General features: G+C 40.3%; 1 protein-coding gene across 2 annotated transcripts in view; it reads right to left on the bottom strand.

The window, feature by feature from the left end:
- Positions 1-22,433, bottom strand: part of ADAM28 (ADAM metallopeptidase domain 28) — a 78,512-nt gene that overhangs the window by 13,349 nt on the left and 42,730 nt on the right. For both annotated transcript variants that reach the window (XM_040243050.1, XM_040243057.1), the window contains 6 exons: positions 21,488-21,577; positions 10,910-11,105; positions 8,923-9,025; positions 6,341-6,500; positions 5,341-5,421; positions 4,462-4,540 (listed from right to left, as the gene is read on the bottom strand). In XM_040243050.1, the coding sequence (XP_040098984.1) occupies positions 4,462-4,540; positions 5,341-5,421; positions 6,341-6,500; positions 8,923-9,025; positions 10,910-11,105; positions 21,488-21,577 (709 nt within the window). The remainder of the gene's footprint in view (positions 1-4,461; positions 4,541-5,340; positions 5,422-6,340; positions 6,501-8,922; positions 9,026-10,909; positions 11,106-21,487; positions 21,578-22,433) is intronic.

Raw genomic sequence — 22,433 nt, 5'->3', positions numbered from 1 at the left:
TTCTTTTCACAGCTATTTGTAAGGCCTCCACAGACAGCCACTTTGCTTTTTTGCATTTCTTTTCCATGGGGATGGTCTTGGTCCCTGTCTCCTGTACAATGTCATGAACCTCCATTCATAGTTCATCAGGCACTCTATCTATCGGATCTAGTCCTTTAAATCTATTTCTCACTTCCATTGTATAATCATAAGGGATTTGATTTAAGTCATACTTGAATGGTCTGGTGGTTTTCCCTACTTTCTTCAATTTGAGTCTGAATTTGGCAATAAGGAGTTCATGATCTGAGCCACAGTCAGCTCCTGGTCTTGTTTTTGCTGACTGTATAGAGCTTCTCTATCTTTGGCTGCAAAGAATATAATCAATCCGATTTCAGTGCTGACCATCTGGTGATGTCCATGTGTAGAGCCTTCTCTTGTGTTGTTGGAAGAGGGTGTTTACTATGACCAGTGCATTCTCTTGGTAAAACTCTATTAGTCTTTGCCCTGCTTCATTCCGCATTCCAAGGCCAAATTTGCCCATTACTCCAGGTATTTCTTGACTTCCTACTTTTGCATTCCAGCCCCTTATAATGAAAAGGACATCTTTTTTGGATGTTAGATCTAAAAGGTCTTGTAGGTCTTCATAGAAACGTTCAACTTCAGTTCTTCAGAGTTACTGGTTGGGCATAGACTTGGATTACTGTGATATTGAATGGTTTGCCTTGGAAACGAACAGAGATCATTCTGTCATTTTTGAGATTGCATTCAAGTATTGCATTTTGGACTCTTTTGCTGACCATGATGGCTACTCCATTTCTTCTAAAGGATTCCTGCCCGCAGTAGTAGATATAATGGTCATCTGAGTTAAATTCACCATTCCAGTCCATTTTAGTTTGCTGATTCCTAGAATGTCAATGTTCACTCTTGCCATCTCCTGTTTGACCACTTCCAATTTGCCTTGATTCATGGACCTGACATTCCAGGTTTCTATGCAATATTGCTCTTTACAGTATCGGACATTGCTTCTATCACCAGTCACATCCACAACTGGGTATTGTTTTTGCTTTAGCTTCATCCCTTCATTCTTTCTGGAGTTATTTCTCCACTGATCTCCAGTAGCATATTGGGCACCTACCAACCTGGGGAGTACTCTTTCAGTATCCTATCATTTTGTCTTTTCATGCTGTTCATGGGGTTCTCAAGGCAAGAATACCTAAGTGGTTTGCCATTCCCTTCTCCAGTGGACCACATTCTGTCAGACCTCTCCACCATGACCTGCTTGTCTTGGGTGACCCCACATGGCATGGCTTAGTTTCATTGAGTTAGACAAGGCTGTGGTCCTAGTGTGATTAGATTGACTAGTTTTCTGTGATTATGTTTTCAGTCTCACTGCCCTCTGATGCCCTCTTGCAACACCTACGGTCTTATTTGGGTTTCTCTCACCTTGGATGTGGGGTGTCTCTTCATGGCTCCAGTGTATCTATAAAAGCTATTAAATATTTCCATGTTGGGTTTATGCAAGGAATGCAAAGTTAGATAAATGTTCAAGTATCAATCAATTTATTTTGCAATACCGAAAATGTAAAGAGTTAAAAATCTTAACCAATACATAAAAAGTACTTGATACGATTCTTAGCAAACTAGAAATAGAAGTGAATTTTCTTAGTCAGATGAAGAGGATCTAATATGAAAGAATACCTTTAGATAACAGGGCAAAATACTGAAAGTCTTTCCTAAGATTGGGAAAGAAGTAAAGAGGCTTGCTATCTCTTGCTACTTCTGTTCAACATTGCACAATGTTGAAAAAAAGTACAAGAAATTAAAATTGTGACTATTAGAGAGGAAGTAGCAAAACTGTCGTTTTTCTCAAACAATATGATTGAATATGTAGAAAATATAAAAGAATTCATAAGTTACTAAAATTATTGACAGGTTAGCAGAGGTGCTTCATATAAAAACAAATATACAAAAATTAGTTGAAGTTCTATATTCTCAGTTCAGTTCAGTTGCTCAGTCGTGTCTGACTCTTCATGACCCCATGGGCTGCAGCCTACCAGGCTTCTCCATCCATGGGATTTTTCAGGCAAGAGTACTGGAGTGGGGTGCCATTGCCTTCTCTGATGTACTCTGCATATAAGTTAAATAAGCAGGGTGACAATACACAGCCTTAACATACTCCTTTTCCTATTTGGAACCAGTCTGTTGTTCCATGTCCAGTTCTAACTGTTGCTTCCTGACCTGCATATAGGTTTCTCAAGAGGCAGGTCAGGTGGTCTGGTATTCCCATACTTTCAGAATTTTCCACAGTTTATTGTGATCCACACAGTCAATGGCTTTGGCATAGTCAATAAAGCAGAAATAGATGTTTTTCTGGTACTCTCTTGCTTTCTCGATGATCCAGCGGATGTTGGCAATTTGATCTCTGGTTCCTCTGCCTTTCCTAAATCTAGCTTGAACAACTGGAAGTTCACGGTTCACGTATTGCTGAAGTCTGGCTTGGAGAATTTTGAGCATTTATTTACTAGCATGTGAAATGAGTGCAATTAATAAATCCAATTAATATATATTATATATAAAAATTCTATGGTGAAAATCATTGAATATTATTTGGCAAAATTAAAGAATGCTAAGTAAATGGATACTTATTTCATGTACTGAGTTTGGAATTCAATATTTTATATATGCTCATTCTTCCCCAAGTGAATCTATAGATACAGTTTAGACTAACTTTAAATTCCAACAGGAATTGTGTGTGTAACTTGAAAATCTGACTGTAAAGTATATATGGAAGTACAAAAGCTAATAGCCAACACATTCTTGAAGAACAAAATTAAAGGACTACCTCTAAGATAACAAACTTAAAGATACAACAATAAAAAGAATATTATACTGGCATGTGTGTGGTCAGTTGTGTCAGACTCTTTGTGACCCCATGGACTATAGCCTACCAGGCTCCTCTGTCCCTGGGATTCTCCAGGCAAGAATACTGGAGTGAGTTGTCATTTCCTCCTCCAGGAAGAGGAAATTTCCTCCTAATCCAGGGACTGAACTCACATCTCCTGAAATGGCAGGAGGATTCTTTATCACTGAGTCACCTATGAAGGCCTTATACTGGCATATGGATAGTCAAATAGAACCCCCAGAAAAGTAGAAATATCTCAGAAAGACACACATGCAGACACATATGCTTTTATTGCAAAATTGGTACTATAAAGCATTAAGGAAGGATGATATATTACACGGGCTTCCCAGGTGGTGCTAGTGGTAAAGAACCCACTTGCCAGTTCAGGAGACACAAGAGACAAGGAATTGATCCCTGGGTCAGGAAGATCCTCTGGAGAAAGGCATGGCAACCCACTCCAATATTCTTGCCTGGAGAATCCTATGGACAGAGGAGCCTGGTGGGTTACAGTCCATGGGATCATAAAGAGTTGGACACTACTGAAATGATTTAGCACAACACAGATCTATTACATAAATGATGGTGTGACAATTGAGTATCTATCTGGGATAAAAGTGAAATTGAACACTTGCATCATACACAGAATAATTCCAGATACATTATAGATTTAAATTTGAAAAAGCAATAAAATAATCCTTTTCGGAAGATCATATATGGATATACATCCATAACTTCAGGATAGAAAAAAATTCCTTACTGACCCACAAGAGTTGCTAAAATATAACAATTCTATTTATGCCAAATTACTTAAAGGTTGTAAAGCAATAGGAAGAGGTCCTGAGGAAGAACAGCCGTTTCTAAAAGTAAATGTAATGAAGAGCTCTGTCCTCAGGGCAAGGTATTCATCACCATGGCAACTGGAGGTGAGGCTCTTTACTCTGGCTGCTTCCACAATGAAGGTCTGAGGTCTATAGGAAGATCTGCCTACTGATAGAGCTCTCAGGCAGATCTCCCGTCAGGAGAGGTAAGGTCCAACAAGCATGCACACATGCCAAGAAAACCCCTGTGAGCTAATTCAAGTCAACCTAATCCCACATTCAATGAAGGATCATATATCCTGAAGAAAAATAGCACAGTGCAATATAAGAGAAGAGAGGGTGAAAAAAAAAAAAAATTCAGCTCAGAAGAAATAGAGGTAATCTAGAGAAGAGACTGAACCTGCAAAAATAATGTCATATTCTTAGAGAGTTTTATGAGGATATTATACCTAGTATACCTTCAGTCAAGGCTGTTAGGAAAATGGGACAATCGTAAAGCAAGAAAACTCAGAAAATTAGAATGAAATGACAAATATAAAATTTCAAGAATTTTTTTTTGGTAAAATATAAAAACATAATAGGGTGGGAAATATGATCTAAAACTTGGATGAGAGACTTTGGAGATTAATATCATGGATTCATTACCTACAGAATAGGAATTCCAAGAAGAAAGAGAAAAAGGCACGGAATCTTACATAATAGGAAATAAACGCTTGGAAGAGATGAGCAATTTTCTCAAGTTAGGCATGTAATGTTACGTACTGAAGACCGTGGAAGAACTAGAGCAGTCAGGAGGGGCCCATCCTTCTTTACACTGACACTGCAGCTCGTGGTCACACACCTAGAGGAGCAACGGTTGTTAGTTTTCTCACTGAACTAATGCTCAACACAAGGGCTTATTCATCCATAATTAAGTACATTTCAAAAAAGAAAATGAAACAAAACAAAAGAATAACCCCCTGCTCTGCAGCCTTTCAACTACCTACATAATTTAAGCATCAATAATAGGAATTTTATAATGCCATCTGCAGCAACACAGATGAACTTAGAGAAATGTCATCCTGAGTGAAGTAAGTCAGGCAGAGAAGGAGAAATATCATATGACATACTTATATGTGGAATCTAAAAGAATTGATAAAAATGAACTTAACAAAACAGAAAGAGACTCACAGACTTAGAGAATGAATTTATGGTTGTTGGGGGGAAGGGATAGTTAGGGAGTCTGGGATGGAAATGTATACCTTGCTATATTTAAAATGGATAACCAACAAAGACCTACTTACAGCATAGGAAACTCTGCTCAGTGTTATGCGGCAGGCTGGATGGGAGGGGAGTTTGGGAGAGAATGGATATGTGTGTGTATGTGACCAAGTCCCTTTGATATTCGCCTGAAACTATCATAACATCATTTGTTTAATTGGCTATATGCCAATACAAAATAAAAAGTTAAAAAAACCCAGGAATTTCAGAATCAGGTTCTTTGAAGGAAGTTTTCATTGAATCAAAGTACTAAAGAGTTAGATAAACTTAATTGTTTTAATCATTCAACACTGAAACACTACATTAACATCACCCAAACTGTTTGACTTAAATGACATAAGATTCAGCAAGCTTTGGGAAACACTGTCAAGACTTACTTACAGTGTGTCCTTTGCACTTAGAGGAGCAATTTGCTGATTTGTAAGTTCTTTCCATATCCACACATTCTGCATTAATGCAAACCTGAAAGTGATGTGCAAAACACAAAACTGACATGAATGTCCAAAGATATCACTTATGCAAACTGTTGACTCTTCAGGAGTTAATCTTATATTTTTAGCTACTATCAAGAGCTTCCCAGGTGGCTCAGTGGATAAAGAATCTGCAGGAGATGCAGGAGATGTGGGTTCAGTCCCTCGATCTGGAAGATCCCCTGGAGGAGGACATGGCAACCCACTCCAGTATTCTTCCCTGGGAAATCCCATGGACAGAGGAGCCTGGCGGGCTACAGTCCTCAGGGTCACAAAGAATCAGAAAAGACAGAAGCAACTAACATGCACGCACGCATTGTCATCAAACTTACTTTTTATTCGAGAAATCACAACATCCTTTTGAAAATAGGAAGATGGAATCTAGGTAATTTTTGTAATAAAATATTTAGGAAGTCCTCTCCAAAGAAAATTTCCTTACTTCATTCCTCATGGATTATTCCCTTAATCCACCTCTTTAGTTCAGCTCTGTAGACTGATGGTTAGCACTGAGCTAAGCATTGCACACGATACAAGGTACTGATTCCGAGCAAAATTAACATGGAAAACATGTCAATATCATATCATCTTTAAGATTAAAATAAAAATTTGTGTAAAAATAAGTAGTATTGTTATGATTATATTTATTATTATCAGTGGCTGTCATTTGCTGAGAACCTACCAATTTAGGGGCAGTAAAACTTGCCCAAATTTAACATCCTAGTGCTAAGCATGTAATAAGTACTTATTAAATAACACTGAAGGGGAGAACACACTCATGTATACATGAATGGCATAAACATTACTTTGAAAATTGTGCTCCATGAAACACAGGGAGGCCCTGAGAAGAAAATAAACAAAACAAAAAACAAACAGAAAGAACATTCTGAGTAAAAGCCGCAATTTCAACTCACCATCTTATCTCCACATTTGGTTCCATTGATTACCATGCCAATTTCTTCACTGCTGTCTTCAGGATCAAATAGTTTACATGTCAGGAATGTGACTATACGTCCTTTCCAGGGCAGATAATCTGAGCCACCATGACAGAACAACTTCCCACACATGGCATCTCTGAGGAAAAGCCAAAATTTGCTGCAGTTGAAACACCAGGATCCAAACTGCAGTTTTATACAAATATAAATCACCTCCTGGACTATCAATACTTAACTAATGGTATTTTTCCCTAAGGCAGAGACTCCTAGTTCTCCTTTATACCAGTTTTCCCCTTATTCTTAAGTAACAGAGCCACCATATTCAATGGTTTGCAAGGCCTGGTGTTGCTAAAAAAAACAAACAAACAAACAACAACAACAAAAAACCCTTGTCTCCCAGATTCCCTAATTTTGGCCAGTAACCTAAATTCTGGCCAGTGGGAAGGATGCAGAACCTTAACTTTAGATTCTTGAAGATGGCCTTATGTGAGTGTATATGTTGTTGTTGATGTTTAGACACTAAGTTTTGTCTGACTCTTCAGGACCCCATGGACTGCAGCACGCTAGGTTTCCCTCTCCTTCACTATCTCCCACAGTTTGCTCAAATTCATGTCCACTGAGTTGGTGATTCTCTTCAACCATCTCACCCTCTGCTTCCCCTTTCTCTTTTGCCTTCCATCTTTCCCAGCATCAGGGTCTTTTCCAGTGAGTCAGTTCTTTGCATCAAGTGACCAAAGTATTGGAGCTTCAGCTTCAACATCAGTTCTTAACATCAAGGAGGGCACCTAGGAAGTCAGTTTCTGTCTTGTTTCAGCTGAGGTTATTTATTTCATGAATTGCAGCAGAATAATTCTCTTGACTATAGTTGTATCAGTATAAGGCTGAGCCTTGGATGGCATTCCAAGGCATCATGTAGGTTCCTGAAAGAACCCCTGCAAATTCAGATGAAACTGCCAGGGGATCACTAACGCTCTTCATTCACTAGCAAGGGGAAGAAAGTCAATGTCAACAATATTGGAATCAATTGCTTTTATGCAAAATTTAGAGGAAAGTTTTGAAAAAAGTCTTCTGAGAGTGTTAGAATCAGATTCTTCTGATTACTCTGGTGGCTTTTAGAAAAAATACCACTGAGGAGCAGAGAAAGGCATGCATTCTTTCCAGACTTGAGATGGTATTTTTCTTGAATCATTTAGGTAGAGCTTTAAGAGAAAGGCTCTAAAAAGGTGAAAGTTGCTCAGTCATATCTGACTCTGCGACCCCATGGACTGTAGCCTGCCAGCTTTCTCTATCCGTGGAATTCTCCAGGCAAGAATACTGGAGTGGGTTGCCATTTCCTTCTCCAGGGGATCTTCCCAACCCAGAGACTCAACCCAGGTCTCCTGCATCACAGGCAGACTTTCTATCCTCTGAGCCACCAAGGAAGGCCTAGGAAGGCTCTAGGACCTAGGGAATTTCAGGCTTACTTCTCACTACAAGCAAAAATTATTAAGAAGTGATCAGAAAGCCAGTCTGTGGGAAGAAATGAAATGCTTATGCCTTTGGTTGCAGAAATTATCCAGTATTCACACAAGCATTTATACAGGACAAGGGTGTGTGTACACTTTACAGAGGAAAGATGGAATTACCCTAGCCTTTTTTCCCTATCATAACTTCTCATACTAAATATTGCTACCCACTCACCCTACTCCCACACACATATAGAATCTTATTAATAGATTCTCTCCTGATTTCCTATAAAGGAGAGCCCACAAGGCATGACCATCTTTGAGGCTCAGACTCCCCAAAAGATGATCTTCTGTCCAAAATAGTTTGTTTGGTAATAACTATCATTGAGAAAAATTAGTGTTATTTCAACAGAAAAAAACTTGGAGAAATGCTGATCTTTTTCATTCAGTGTCTTGTTACACATTAGTTTGCACATGCAAAGTTTGGAACAGGTATTTCACCTATTATCATTTAATTTTTAAAAATCATCTTAGAACTGTAGAATCCAAGGGAAATACATAGAAAAATCTCAAGTTCATTGATTACAGTGTTTTATCTTTTCTTTTTTAAGACTATCAATTTTTTTATGGAAAACAAATTCTTTAGGTCAGTTGTCAATCTTTTCCCTTACTGTATTTTTTTCTTTATGGAATGCCATGATAAGTTAAAAAAAAAAAACTGTACAATCATTGTGTTGCTTATTCCTCTGAGAAGATACATATTTCTACCATAGAATCATCATGAAATGCAGTAGATGGAAAAGCATCTGAAGCATACTGGAGAATAAGTGTACACATTTCCAACGAGGCCCATTTACTCTTGTATGTTCCTTCTCAAACATTCATTCTATTTAACAGCAGCTATACTTGGTGTCCTTTGAAGCATGCATTATGAGAGATTGAAAAACGGGAATCATTCCCTATTTACCTTTTTAACTCAGTGCCTAGCCTAAAATGAAGCAAGTAATCTCAATGAATGTTTATCAAATAAATGATGCCCCAATTACTTTCTCTTTAAATGAGATAAATCAGCATGTGTGAAAATGAGCAGGAAGTTCAAATACCAAGGCCACTTACTTTGCTTTACAGGGAATGTGTGTGTTGTTCACTTTTCGACAGTATCCATGAGTTGACCCATCTTCATTTTGTCTAAAACACGACTTATCTGCAACCTGGGCTCCTGGGATCAAACAAGGTCAGTAAGGTCATAGATGGAAAGAAGAAAGGTAAGTAGTTCAGTGCTACAAAGGATTCATGAAACAGAAAGCCAGCATGAAAAACACGATTTTAGCATCATACCTCTTCTTGGAAATACAGTTTACTTTGATATGATATCAAGAGAGATGTCTGGAGTTAAAAAAATCTTTTGGAGGGCCTATTTTTGAATGATAGCTATCTAAATATTTGGAACTATCTGTAAGACTGAAGACTTAGCTAGAAGGGCCATAGTTATCCTAGCAGCAGCCCACAGGCAGATACTGGAATGCTGTCCTGTCGGAGGGTACACATGTGACAGGTACACCCTATGCTTAGTCAGACTTCTACTCTGCCAGGAAGTAATGTGCATCACAAGTTTAATTTCTCATGCAATCTTCATCAGATGGGCAATCAATGGTTAAGAGCTGTGTGATATGGTTAATTGCCTTAAACTTTCAATTTGCTCTGTGTAAAAATGATGACTCTGTGATAGTATGCCCTCATAATGTTATTATGAGGATTTTTTTAAAGTTTTTAGGATTATATCTTTTTTAAAAAACAAACTTTATTTATTTAGATGTTTGACCACACCTGGATTCATGTGGGATCTTAGTTCCCCTACCAAGGATTGAACCCATACCCTCTGCATTGGAAGACAGAGTCTTAACCATTGGACCACCAAGGAAGTCCACTATTAAGAAGATTAAATGAGTTAATCTATATGAGCCACTGAGAAGAGTGCCTGGTCAGTAGAACATGGTGTATAAATATTACCCATTCTTATTAGCATTCTCATTTTGTTGATAAAGGTACAGAGGGTGGTATTGGTTAAAGCCACAAAGAGAGATGAAAAATCAGACTTCAAATCAAGTTCTATTGAGTCAAATGCCTCTATCCTCCTTTTTCTAATGCCTCTACTCCTTCTCTCTCCTCTACTTTAAAGATCAATAAGGAAGACCTAGAAAATATGAATCCAGCCTCTGAAAAAACTACAATGAAGTTAAAAATAATAAAAAGCCTATGGAGTCTAGGACTAGCAGATACAAACTATTATAGGATGGTTGAGAAATAAGGTCCCATCATATAGCTCAGGGAACTACATTCAATATCCTGTAATAAACCATAATGGAAAGAAATACAAAAAACTGTCACTGTTTGCAGATGACATGATACTATATAGAAAATCCTAAAGATGCTACCAGAAAACTACTCATCAATGAATTTGAGCTCCTCAATGAATTTGAAAACTACTAGAGCTCATCAATGAATTTGGTAAAGTTGCAGCATACAAAATTAATACACAGAAATCTTGCATACCTATATACTCACAGCAAAAGATCAGAACAAAAGATTAATCAATGGAACAGAATAGAAAGTCCAGAGATAAACTCACATGCCTATGGTCACCTAATCTATGATCAAAGAGGCAAGAATATATAGTGGAGAAAAGACAGTCTCTTCAGTAAGTAGTGCTGGGAAAACTGGACAGCCACATGTAAAAGGGTGAAATTAGAACTTACTAACACCACACACAAAAATAAACTCAAAATGGATTAAAGACCTGAATGTAAGGCCAGATGCTATAAAAATCTTAAAGGAAAATATAGGCAATTCACACTTTGACATAAATCACAAGATCTTTTTGACCCACCTCCTAGAGTGATGAAAATAGAGACAAAATAAACAAATGAAACCTAATTAAATGTAAAAGCTTTTGCACAGTAAAGGAAACCATAAAGGAAGGACGAAAAGGACAGAATGCTACTTCGGCCATGACGAAACACTGTCACTTGGAATGATACGGTTTTCCTGTGTATGGACACGGAGAGAGGCAGACATACCAGTGACATTGGGCTTGTCCTCGTACCTGGTCCCCAGAGGTCAGTGCACTGCTGCTCCAGGGTGGGGCACGTTCCCATCCGGCAGTAGCCTCTCCCATTCTGGCAAGGGAAGCCATTGATTTGGTATCGATCACTGGGGCAAAAAGTAGATTTGCCATCACACATTTCAGGCAGGTCACACTCATCTTTTGCTGGTCTGCACACCTCACCAGCCTTTTTTAACTGTAGGGAAATAAAAATGTAGACATGGACTTTTTCCACCTGACCTACCACAATAGCTCAAATTGATGCAAATTATATTTTCCCTGTGGCCTTTAATTAGCAATGTGTACCTAGAGGTATTGTTCTATTTTAGTTTATATTTGTATTGTATAAGCCAAAACCATCTCCTATAATGTCTCTTCCACTGACTTTGGCCAAGCCCTGAGTTGTTAAAGCAATCAATACTTCTGAATTTGTAGAGCAACTGCTATAAAAATAACAATGAAAAACTACTTTAGAACACCCAGCAATATTATAGATGCAAAGAAGGAAGTTACCTCTCCCTTTGTTAAATGTATCTTTCTCAAGTTTTTTAAGGAGATTTAAATCTGCAGCTGCAGAAATTTACTGGTGAAGTGAATCTTTTGTAATAAGGAAGATAAGCTTCGAAGCCCAGATCAGCATGCTCTGAGATTTTCCCAGGCATCGAGTTTCCTAATCCTGAATTCCTTTTAGTGTAATATTAGATATTTCTTTTTCACTCACATCTTCTTATGGAATGATTTATTAGGAAGGAGAAACAAACCAAAACCATTCGTTTGCTGTGTTAATTCCATTAAAATCTGTTACTGCAAATCTTGCTCTTATTTGCTCAGAGAAATGTTAGTCAAAGAAGTCCTGCCATTCAGGCAGATCTAAAGAGGCCTGTATGGATACTGGAATCACCTCCTTCCTTAGCTGAAGCAACTAGGTATGTTCTCACTCCAGGGTTCTTGCCTGAGAAATCTCATGGACAGAGAGGTCTTGCGAGTTACAGGCCATGGGGTTGCAGAGTCAGATATGACTCAGTGACTAAACCACCACCACTTCACATCAAGAAATTTTTAATATCTTTACACTGGTGAGAGCATATAATCAAAACTTTCATTGGGGCCTATGAGACCCTGCAAAGCCCCTCTGCTCCAGTCAAACTAACTTTCTTATCTGATGTCACACAGACCATGCTTTACCTTCTGTTTATTCTTTCCTTATTTGGAATTTTTTTTTCTTTCTGTTTATATAAAATCTGCTCTACTTCCCAAACTGTTTGAAACCCTAATTTTTCCATGAAAACTCCTCTGATCCCTTCAATGTGGACCATTGCTCCTCTTTTCCACATGTAGTAGGAAAACAGCCCAGAATTTGGATATGAAAGACACATAATTTGAATATGAAAGATACATACTTGGCTCTGTTAGTGGTTAGATGTGTACCCTTAGCAAGTGAGTTTAATCTTAACTTTATAAGCCATTATGAAAATTAAGTGAAAAAATATGTGGAAAGTAATATACCCAAAGGTTATATATCATTATAATATCTATCTGGCATTTAATCATGTATAGTATTTTCATCCATTTCAAGTATGTATAAATATATCCTCACCCTAAGGAAACAGCAAATATTTTGAGGAAAAATACCACTTGTGTGTGTGTGTGTGTGTGTGTGTGTGCGCAATGCAAGAGACACAGAAGTTGCAGGTTTGATCCCTGGGTCAGGAAGATCCCCTGAAGGAGGAAAATGGCAATCCACTCCAGAAGTTTTGCATGAAAAATCATATGGACATGTTAGGTAGTTAGAATAGGAAAAAGGAGTCCAAAATGGTGGTGTCTAAAAGACAAAAAAAAGGGGAAAAGCCTGCAAAAATGGATCAAAAGAAAACCCGTGGACTGGATTGAGAACTTCAGGTGGAAAAAACATACCCACTTCTTGGCTAGCTCAATTTTCATAGGGCAGGCTCAGTGGGGAGGAAACAAATGCATAAAAGGAGGAAGCCAAGATGGATTAAGGCCTCTCCTTTGGGGTCAGCACACCCTCACGCCTTGAGGGTGTACTATCCTTTGCTTGCCAAATAAAACTGAGCTATAACTGAAATGCAACACTGGTCCGCCGTTTCAAATCTTTGTTGCAGTGAGACAGAACCAAGAAAATTACAGAATCCCCTGACATATCTAGTGCCGTGACTCAGATGTAACCTGGCTGAAACAACCTCAGCTCACCCCCAGTGAGGCGGAGACCAAGCACAGTAGAAGAACAACTTGGTGAAAGCTCACATGCTGGAAGCTGAATGCGAAGGAAACCCAGCACAGTGGAAATGACAAGAAGCCCAGTGTGCTGGAAACGGGGACAGAAATAACAAACTTAGACAAAAGCTCATGAGGCTCAGTCTCAGATTCCAGAAGACCTCCAGTTTAGGTAGGAGGTCCTCGCCCCCATGGCTGGATGGACATATGGCTAACAGAATCTTAATTCCTTTACAGTCTCTTGTTTCTTATTTCCTTGAACCCCCTGTGGACAGATGAATGGCCATGGGCACAACTGAGGGACTCTGGCAGGGGCTACTCCCCAGTGTGTCCTGAAGGCTCCACTATCTGCTGTGCCCTAGTAGCTGTTGCCCAAGTGGGTGAAGGTTCTTTGGTCCTTAACCTCCTTTGTGCCTAGAATCAGGCCAATGAAAATTGTGGGCACAGATCAGGCATTTAGCAGTTTTTCCAGCAAGTTATGAAAGGGGTTCCTTGGCATGTTTTTCCCACTGTTTTTTCTCCCGTCCTTTAGCTCCTCTCTCCATCTATGCCTCTGTTTACAAAGTATTGGGCAGGTCATCATCTTTCCATTTCTGAAAGTTGTGTTTGAAACTGTTTGCCTAAGATTGGGACTGAAACTCATGTGGCAGGAACTCTGTGCTATGCTTAGTCACTCAGGCGTGTCCAATCAGGACTTGAGCCCAGCCAAAACTCATGGTGCCTGGTTTTAGCACCTAATGAAACTCAGGTTCTTAATGTCTCATTGCAAAAAAGTTTGGTGAGAGACACAGCGATAAGTAAGAGGTAGATTTGTTTGAATTCACAGGGAAGCACAGTCCACAGAGTGTGTGCCATCACAGAGGGTATATATGGTGGCCATGAAATGTGATGTGGTTAGTTTTTATGGGTTGGGTGATTTCATATGCTAATAAGTGGGAGGATCATTCCAACATTTGGGGAAACACTCTTCGGTCTTTTGATAGTGCCTTAGAACTATCATGTCACCTCCAGATGTGTCATTTAGCTTGCAGATTGAAAGCTTTTAGTTGAATTTGACTTGTCTGCATCTTGGACCCATTTGATTTTAATTGGTTTATGTTATGCCCCTGGGCTATATCAGTCTTTCAAAAGTTGTGCCCTGCCTGCTTCAGTCCTGTTTCATGCTCTTTTCATGAGCCCTGTCCAGGCTCATAGTGTTGCCTCTACAATCTTCTGGCAGGACAACCAGAAAACAGCTAGCTCTTGGGAGGGAAATACTGTATAATATCCAATCTCTCTAGAGATTCACACCTTCATCTTCCATGTTTCCCACAACAGATGCAACAACAGCACCTCAGTGAACCTGCTAGGGTGGGTGACAGGCCCACAATGCCTGCTAGAAGTTAGTCTGTTGCTGGCATCCCTTCAAGGGCAACTGGGCTTTCAGGGACCATGTTTGCCACTTTGGGAGTTAACCCTGCAGATTGTTTGGGCCCAAACCCTTACCACCCTTCTCCTAAAGCTACAAACATACCCCTGGATGAAATCTCCACTCCATTTTGTGGAACATCTGATCTGTTGCCTCTTATCATTTTGTCCTTAAGCCACTTACTAACTCCTAAACATTAAACCTGCCCCTACTGTAGGCAACATTGCTCCACCCAGCTTATTATTAGAATACTCTTAAAGCCCCTAACAAGACCAGATAACCTGCTCTTTTGTCATTACTTCTGTTATTACCTAAAGTGAGTCTATGACAATGAAATGTTTACCATTGGAAATACCCTAAACTGCTCTGGAAGACTAAGGGAGGAAATCAGTGACTTACATTTCATCAGAGAAATAAGAGGATAAGGTTTATGCTTATTTCCTCAGATTCCCCGCCCCAGGGCACAGGCTTAGATTGCTTTACATCATAGTATCTATTCCCATCTGTGGTGGACAAACCAGCAATGAGTTAAGATTACAACCCCTTAATCCTACCCAACACTAGTCACACTAGAGTCATTGGGAATGCCTAGTTCCAGTTTGGGTGTCCCAGGAGGTTAACCTGCCTCAACCTGCCTAGGAATCTGGTCCTTGGGAGGTTGTCATGCCTCAACCTGCTCGGGGATCCACAAGTCCAGGGGTCCCAGGAGGTCTACATGGCTTGACCTGCCCAGGGACCCAATTCTCAGGAGGTCGCCATGCCTCAACCTGCTTGGGGATTCAATCTCCAGGAAGTTGTCACATCTCAACCTGCCTGGGGATCTGCACTCTGACCCAAGTATGCCTGCCTCTCAGGTTACAACAGTACTGGGTAGGATAAGCTTCAGATAAACTCACCCCTAAGGAAGTCCACCCAAGGAAATAGAAGGAAGCCTATTAGTTGTGGGACTTTGCCCAGTCTCAGCAATAACTCAGGAGTCCAATAAGAACCCTACTGTCTTTCTGGAACATCTAAAAGAGGCCCTCCAAAAGTTTATCAACTTAGATGTTTATGAGGAACAGGTGATCTTAAAGGACAAATTGCTGTCCCAGTGTACATTAAACCCCTAGTTGCAACAGCTATGGACAGCATCAAGACCCTGCTGCCTCTTTAGATGAGATGGTCCAGACAGCCACCAATACCTTTTATAACAAAGAACAACAGAAGGAGGCCAAGGCCCAGGAAAGGGAAAGAAGGAAAGAAATAAGGCATGCCCAGATGCTGGCTGTCTTCCAGGGAAGCCCTATGGCAAACTCCGAGTCCTTGAAGGACAAGGCACAAGAAACATGCCTAAACTGTAGACAGGTGGTACATTGGGCCAAAGAGTGTCCAAACTGTGACAAGTCTGCTAAAATGGCTTGCTACAAATGCATCAATTGGGACACTGGGTGGCACTCTGCCCTTGGGACCCAAGAGCCTCAAGGTCAAGCACCAAGCCTTCCCTCTTGATGGTTCAACAGGACTGAAGTGGCCTGCTCCAGCCAGCCTACCTGTCACAGATAACCTTCATGGAGCCAGAGCCAAGGGTCCAACCAGATGTGGCAGGTAGGTCCAAGAATTTCTTTGTTGACACAGGGCTACCTACCCTGTCCTGACCTCCTACTCTGGAGCATTCTCCTCCCAAACCTGTGCCATTTTTGTTGCTATAGGAAAAACAATAACAAAAAGATTCACCCAAGCACTTCTGTGTTGCTGGGATGGACAAATATTTTCCCACCAGTTTCTGGTGGTCCCTGAGTGTCCTATTATTAGGAAGAGATCTTTCCTTGCTTTTGAAATCTTGTAGCTACTGCAGTCCTGATAGAAGATGCTTTAAAACTCTCTTTTAGGGGCAAATTAGCTATTTTTACCAGCCACCAAGTGAAACAACTCCTGAATGGGAGAGGCCATTTATGGATGTCTGATCAAAGGATCCTCAGATATCAAGTAGTGCTGATGGAAAATTCAGGCCTGACTGTATCCTCTTGTGAGGTTCTTAATCCAGCTATGTTCCTGCCTAGCCCCGAGGACTCTCTCCCATTTTACTCTTGCCTAGAAACTTTGGACCACTGGACCAAACCCCAAGAAGGATTGTCAGAAGATCCTCTGACCAATCCTGAGGAAATCTGGTACACTGATGGAAGAAGCTTTGGATGGAAAAAGAAGAGCTGGATATGAAGTAATCTCCAATTTTGAGACCATACAGGCTAAACCTTTGCCACCAGGTACTTCAGCCTAATTGGCTGAGCTAATAGCCCTGACTCAAGCTCTACAGCTGGGAAAAGGAAAAAGAGTAGCCATTTACACTGACTCCAATTATGCCTTTCTGGTCTACATGCACATGCTGCTATTTTAGGAAGAAAGAGGCCACTAGACCACACAAGTGTCCCCAATCAAATATGGTGATCAAATCCTTAGGTTCTTGGAGGCAGTCCATCTGCCTGCTGAGGTTTCAGTCTCCCATTGTAAAGGACACCAAAAAGAGAGCAGCATTACAAAACAATGACCTAATAGGTGTTGGCCACCTTAGTTCCACAGACTAATTTGCCAGAAACCCCTTCATATTCTGAAAGTGAGACCCTTAAAGCTAAGAGTGAGTGCTTTCAAGAAGATCATATGAGGTGGTTCCAAAAGGAGGGACTCCTTTTCCTGCCTGGGAACCTCCAGTGGTAGTTGGTTAACTCCTTATATGCCACTACTCATTTAGGGGAGTAAGTAAAGTAAATGTCGCTCAGTCATGTCCAACTCTTTGCGACCCCATGGACTGTAGCCTACCAGGTTCCTCCGTCCATGGGATTTTCCAGGCAAGAATACTGGAGTGGGTTGCCATTTCCTTCTCCAGGAGATCTTCCTAACCCAGGGATCAAACTCAGGTCTCCCGCGTTGTAGGCAGATGCTTTACCATCTGAGCCACCGGGGAAGTCTATCTAGGGGAGAAGGCCCTCCAAAGATTACTAGAAAGGGCTTTCAGAGGGACAGGCCTCCAAACGACTATAAGGCAAGTGGTCTCTTGTCCCACTTTCTAATTAAACATCTCCTAAGCAGCTTGAGGATCCCAACTGGCCCAGCCTGTCCAATGATGTGGGTCCTATCCCGGAGAGGACTGGCAGATCGACTTCCCCCAGATGCCAAATTCTCAAGGGTATAAATGTCTACTAGTCATGATAGATACACTCACAGGATGGATTGAAGGCTTTCCCACCCACATTGAGAAGGCTGAGGAGGTGGGTTAAAAAAAAAACAAAAAACTGTTCCATGAAATCATTTCAAGATTTGGTCTGCCCAGCTCATTACAAAGTGACAATGGGACATCATTTACTTCTAAGGTCACCCAAGGGGTCTCTAAAGCATTGGGCATTACTTATTACCTTCATTGTGCCTGGAGCCCCCAGTCTTCAGGAAAAGTAGACAGAGCCAACCAATTCTTAAAGTCAATGATAAAAAAGATAACTTAGGAGACCTCCCTGGGATGGAAGGAGGCTTTACCAATATCTCTCCTCTGTACCCATATTGCCCCTAAGGAACAGGTTGGTCTTAGTCCTTATGAGATACTATATGGGAGACTTTTTGTTTATGTCAATGACCTCTTCCTAGACCCAGAGGTTCAGACCCCCTAGTCTTAATCCATGGCCTTTGGGCAATTCCAACAAGATATACACTTGTGGGTTGTCAACCAAGACCCAAAAGATTCTAAAGACCTACCACAATATGCTCCAGTGACTCAAGTCCAAATTAAAGTCTGGAAAGATGGGTCCCCAAAGGCTCAACTCCAGCCCAAATGGAAGAGCCCCCTATCCTGTAATACTTTCTACCCCCACAACAGTCAAGGTACCAGGACACAACTCCTGGATGATTTACTACTAATGAGTCAAGTTGTGGAAGAAAACAGAAGAGGACACTCAATACACCTGTAAGCCCCTAGGAGATCTCAGATAACTATTCAGGACTAAAGATGAGTGCCATTCTAATGAACACCCCCAAAATTAAGTTTCTGAGGACGAGATTTCTCAGGATAGCTCTAAAGAGCCAACACAGCTTGGCAGGGGTGGTACTCCAAAATACAGAAAAATCCAGAAGATGATAGATTTCCTGATCCCTGAACAAGAAGGGACTTGAGCCATCTTGAATGAGATGTGTTGTTTCTGGGTAAATACCTCCAGCTAAGTCTCACAATCCTCAAGAAAAACATTCAAATCCTAAGGGATCTCAAAGAATGAGCTCAAAGAACAAGCTGGAGTGTTCTCAGGGTGGCTACAATCTCTCTTTGGGGAATCTTTCTCTTGGCAAGGGGGCATTTGGAGTTGGCTTAATGCCACTACTGCAGAAGGCAATGGCAACCCACTCCAGTTCTCTTGCCTGGAAAATCCCAAGGATGGAGGAGCCTGGTAGGCTGCCGTCCAGGGGGTCGCTAAGAGTCAGACACGACTGAGTGTCTTCACTTTCACTTTTCACTTTCATGCATTGGAGAAGGAAATGGCAACCCACTCCAGTGTTCTTGTCTGGAGAATCCCAGGGATGGGGGAGCCTGGTGGGCTGCTGTCTATGGGGTCGCACAGAGTCAGACATGACTGAAGCAACTTAGCAGCAGCAGCAGCAGCAGCAGCAGCAATGCCCCTACTAATCCCTGTTATTACCATATTGATGCTGCTTATGATTGCTCCATGTGTTATCAATTGTTTAACCCATTTTGTCTCTGCCCAGGGCAACAAGCTACAAAATGCAGTGCTAGTTCAATAAGGATAGATGAAACTACACCCGACCATGGAAAATATCACTCACCCTTAGATGGACACCGCTATAAGGACTCTGAGGCTTGAGACTAGAAAGAGGGGGAGCTCCAATGCACCTTGCATCCCAGCTCAGCAGGAAGTAGCCAGAGAGAACCTGATGCCCCTTTTCCCAAAGAATTGGGTATCCCATCTTGAGGGGGGAATGTTAGGTAGTTAGAATAGGAAAAAGGAGTCCAAAATGGCAGTGGCTAAAAAAGAAAAGGAAAAGCCTGCAAAAATGGAACAAAAGAAAACCTGTGGACTGGAGTGAGAAGTTCCTGTGAAACAGACATACCCGCTTCTTGGCTAGCCCAATTTGCATAAGGCAGGCTCAGTAGGGAGGAAACAAATGAATAAAAGGAGGAAGCCAAGACAGATTGAAGCCTCTCCTTTGGGGTCGGCCAACCCTCATGCCTTGATAAGTGTACTATCCTTTGCTTGCTGAATAAACTGAGCTGTAACAGAGCTGTAACACTGGTCAGCCATTTCAAATCCTTGTTGTGGCAAGACAGAACCGAGGAAATTACATACTCCCCCGACAGACAAGAGGAGCTTGGCAGACTACAGTCCAAAGGATTACAAAGAATCACACACTACTGAGTGACTAAGCACAGCACGCACAGCTTACAAGCTACTTTTTTTTTTTTAATCACCCATAATCTCTAACAAATGGGACTTAATAAATACTTGCTGAATACTACTTGCATTCTCCAATTTTCTTCCTTTTGGCTTTCTTTATTTCTTTCCTCTCCCTCCAACATCAAAACAAAACAAAACCAAAAACAAACAAAAAACATCTATCCCAAACACTACCTATAACCCAGCATGCCATCTGCATATTCCTTTTTCACATGATTACCGTGCATTTAAAATGTATGCAATTCTTTGTTAAGTGAGCATGAATCAGATTCTGGACCTTAACGATCAGTCTAATTAAGAAAACAGATAAATAATCATAATACAGAATTCTGTGCCATAGTAGAATGTAATATGCTAAATTCTTAACTGGAAGAGAAATTCAAAAAAGCCCCACAGAGAAACTGACAAAGCATCCTCATCCTAAGTCTTTTTTTCTAAGAATTTCACCTGGAAGTGACTTCAAGGGATGAAGATAAAGGAACCCCTATATTATTCAAAATAAACTTTCCCACTAAGCCATTATTAAAATGTGAAATAAATTCATATTTTATGGGAAGACAAGAAAAATTTAAACATAAAAAAGTATCTCTGCCCTATGGCCTCCTCTCTCCCCTGAATGTGCATTGTGTATCTGCATTAGGATGAACCAAACCTCCCCATGGGCAGAAATACCTGCTTAATCATAAAGAGCAACATCCTCCCAGCACCAACAAGACAACTCCTTAAAAATAACTTTCCTTCTTGAGCTTGTAAGGGGCCATGATGGCACGTAGATCTCGATTGTGCAAATTATCAATAATATGTAAATTAATGTATTTATCTTGAAAAACACACAACTGTGCTTTGACTCCTAATGGGGCTCACTGGTTTCCAGAGCATTATGAGATGCTTTTCCCCAGTTATGATCCTCAATTTGACTAGAATAAAATTTTCCATTTCTTTCTTAGATTAACTGATTCATTTTTTGTCGACAAAGAGTATATGCAAAGAGTTACTGGACTTGGTCCAAGAAAATCCCATGGCATCAGAAGAAACAGTAGGTAGGAATAACCAAAAATTGGCTTTCAGTTCAGTTCAGTTCAGTCGCTCAGTTGTGTCCGACTCTTTGCGACCCCATGAATCGCAGCACGCCAGGCCTCCCTGTCCATCACCAACTCCCGGAGTTCACTCAGATTCACGTCCATCGAGTCAGTGATGCCTTTAGAACTGGTCATATTTGGAGTTTGCCATTTAGTGGCTACAGTATTTTGTATATTTTCTGTTCTGAGACTCTGTCGCCTCAAAAACAAAATTGAATAATAATATCTACCTCAAAGGGCTGTCAGAGAATTAAAGAGCCCATGTTTGCAAAGTGTTCAGTGAGGACTTGAGAGATGGTAGCTAACATTATTTTACAGACAGAAAAATATTACTTTGCCTGTTTCATTTAACATAACCTCTAAGATTTTAATACAGAAAAAAACAAAGAGCAAACATAATTATTAAGGTATAAATAAATAATAATCTTACTTGGCATTTTTCACAGCATTCTCCTAATGCACATTGAACATTTTCTTTCACTTTACATGTTTTTGCATCACAGCAAATGTTGGTACATTCCTAAGAAATCCAGAAACAAATGTAAATGCCAGATTAGCTTTTGGTCTCATTTTTGCACTATTCATAATATAATTTATTAATCACACAGACATTCCTTTGATATGGTCTGAAAATAATTTGGGGGACAAACACAAGCTTAACATTAGAAATATTGATTTTATCTGAATTCAACTTACGTCTTTTTTTTTTTTTAATATCTTTTCTAGCTTCTCCAATCTACCAGATTAATACTAAACGTGGTCTATTTTTGGTGACATATGAAATAAAACAAAATAAAGGGATAGTTTTTTGAAAATCAAATTCTTCTAACTAATGAACATAATTAGTTCAGCTAATCAGTTTTGTATCTATCCAGCAGTAAGCTTAAGCTCTACAGCATGTACAGAAAATCTAAAAATATAGTTCTTTATTCAAGTTTGACATTTAACTCAATTCTCTGTAAGGCAATATACTTTATCTTCTTCTCTCCTCCTTGTTTCTGGGAAGTCAGACACCTACACCAGGCATGGGGGAAAATCCTACTGGGGAACCTCCCCTTGTAGCTGTTTAGATTCAGTCAAAAGGTGTGATGTATTTAGAGTCACAAATTTTTAGTGTTGAAACTGTTGACCTTATTTCAAACAAACATCATCTGGGAAAGTTTCCTTTTTCCCACAGAAAAGATAAATGTGTAATCCTATTTTGAAGTTAGGCTTCTCAGGTGGTGCAGTGATAAAGAATCCATCTGCCTGTGCAGGAGACAGAGTTGGATCCCTGGGTTGGGAAGATCCCTTGGAGGAGGAAATAGCAACTCATTCCAGTATCTTTGCCTGGAAAATCCCATGGACAGAGGAACCTGGTGGGCTACAGTCCATGG

This window comes from Oryx dammah, unplaced genomic scaffold (genome assembly GCF_014754425.2).
Source record: "Oryx dammah isolate SB20612 unplaced genomic scaffold, SCBI_Odam_1.1 HiC_scaffold_1, whole genome shotgun sequence".
Classification (NCBI taxonomy): Eukaryota; Metazoa; Chordata; class Mammalia; order Artiodactyla; family Bovidae; genus Oryx; species Oryx dammah.
The sequence above is the reverse complement of the archived record's forward strand: the minus strand, read 5'-3'. Positions and strand labels throughout refer to the sequence as shown.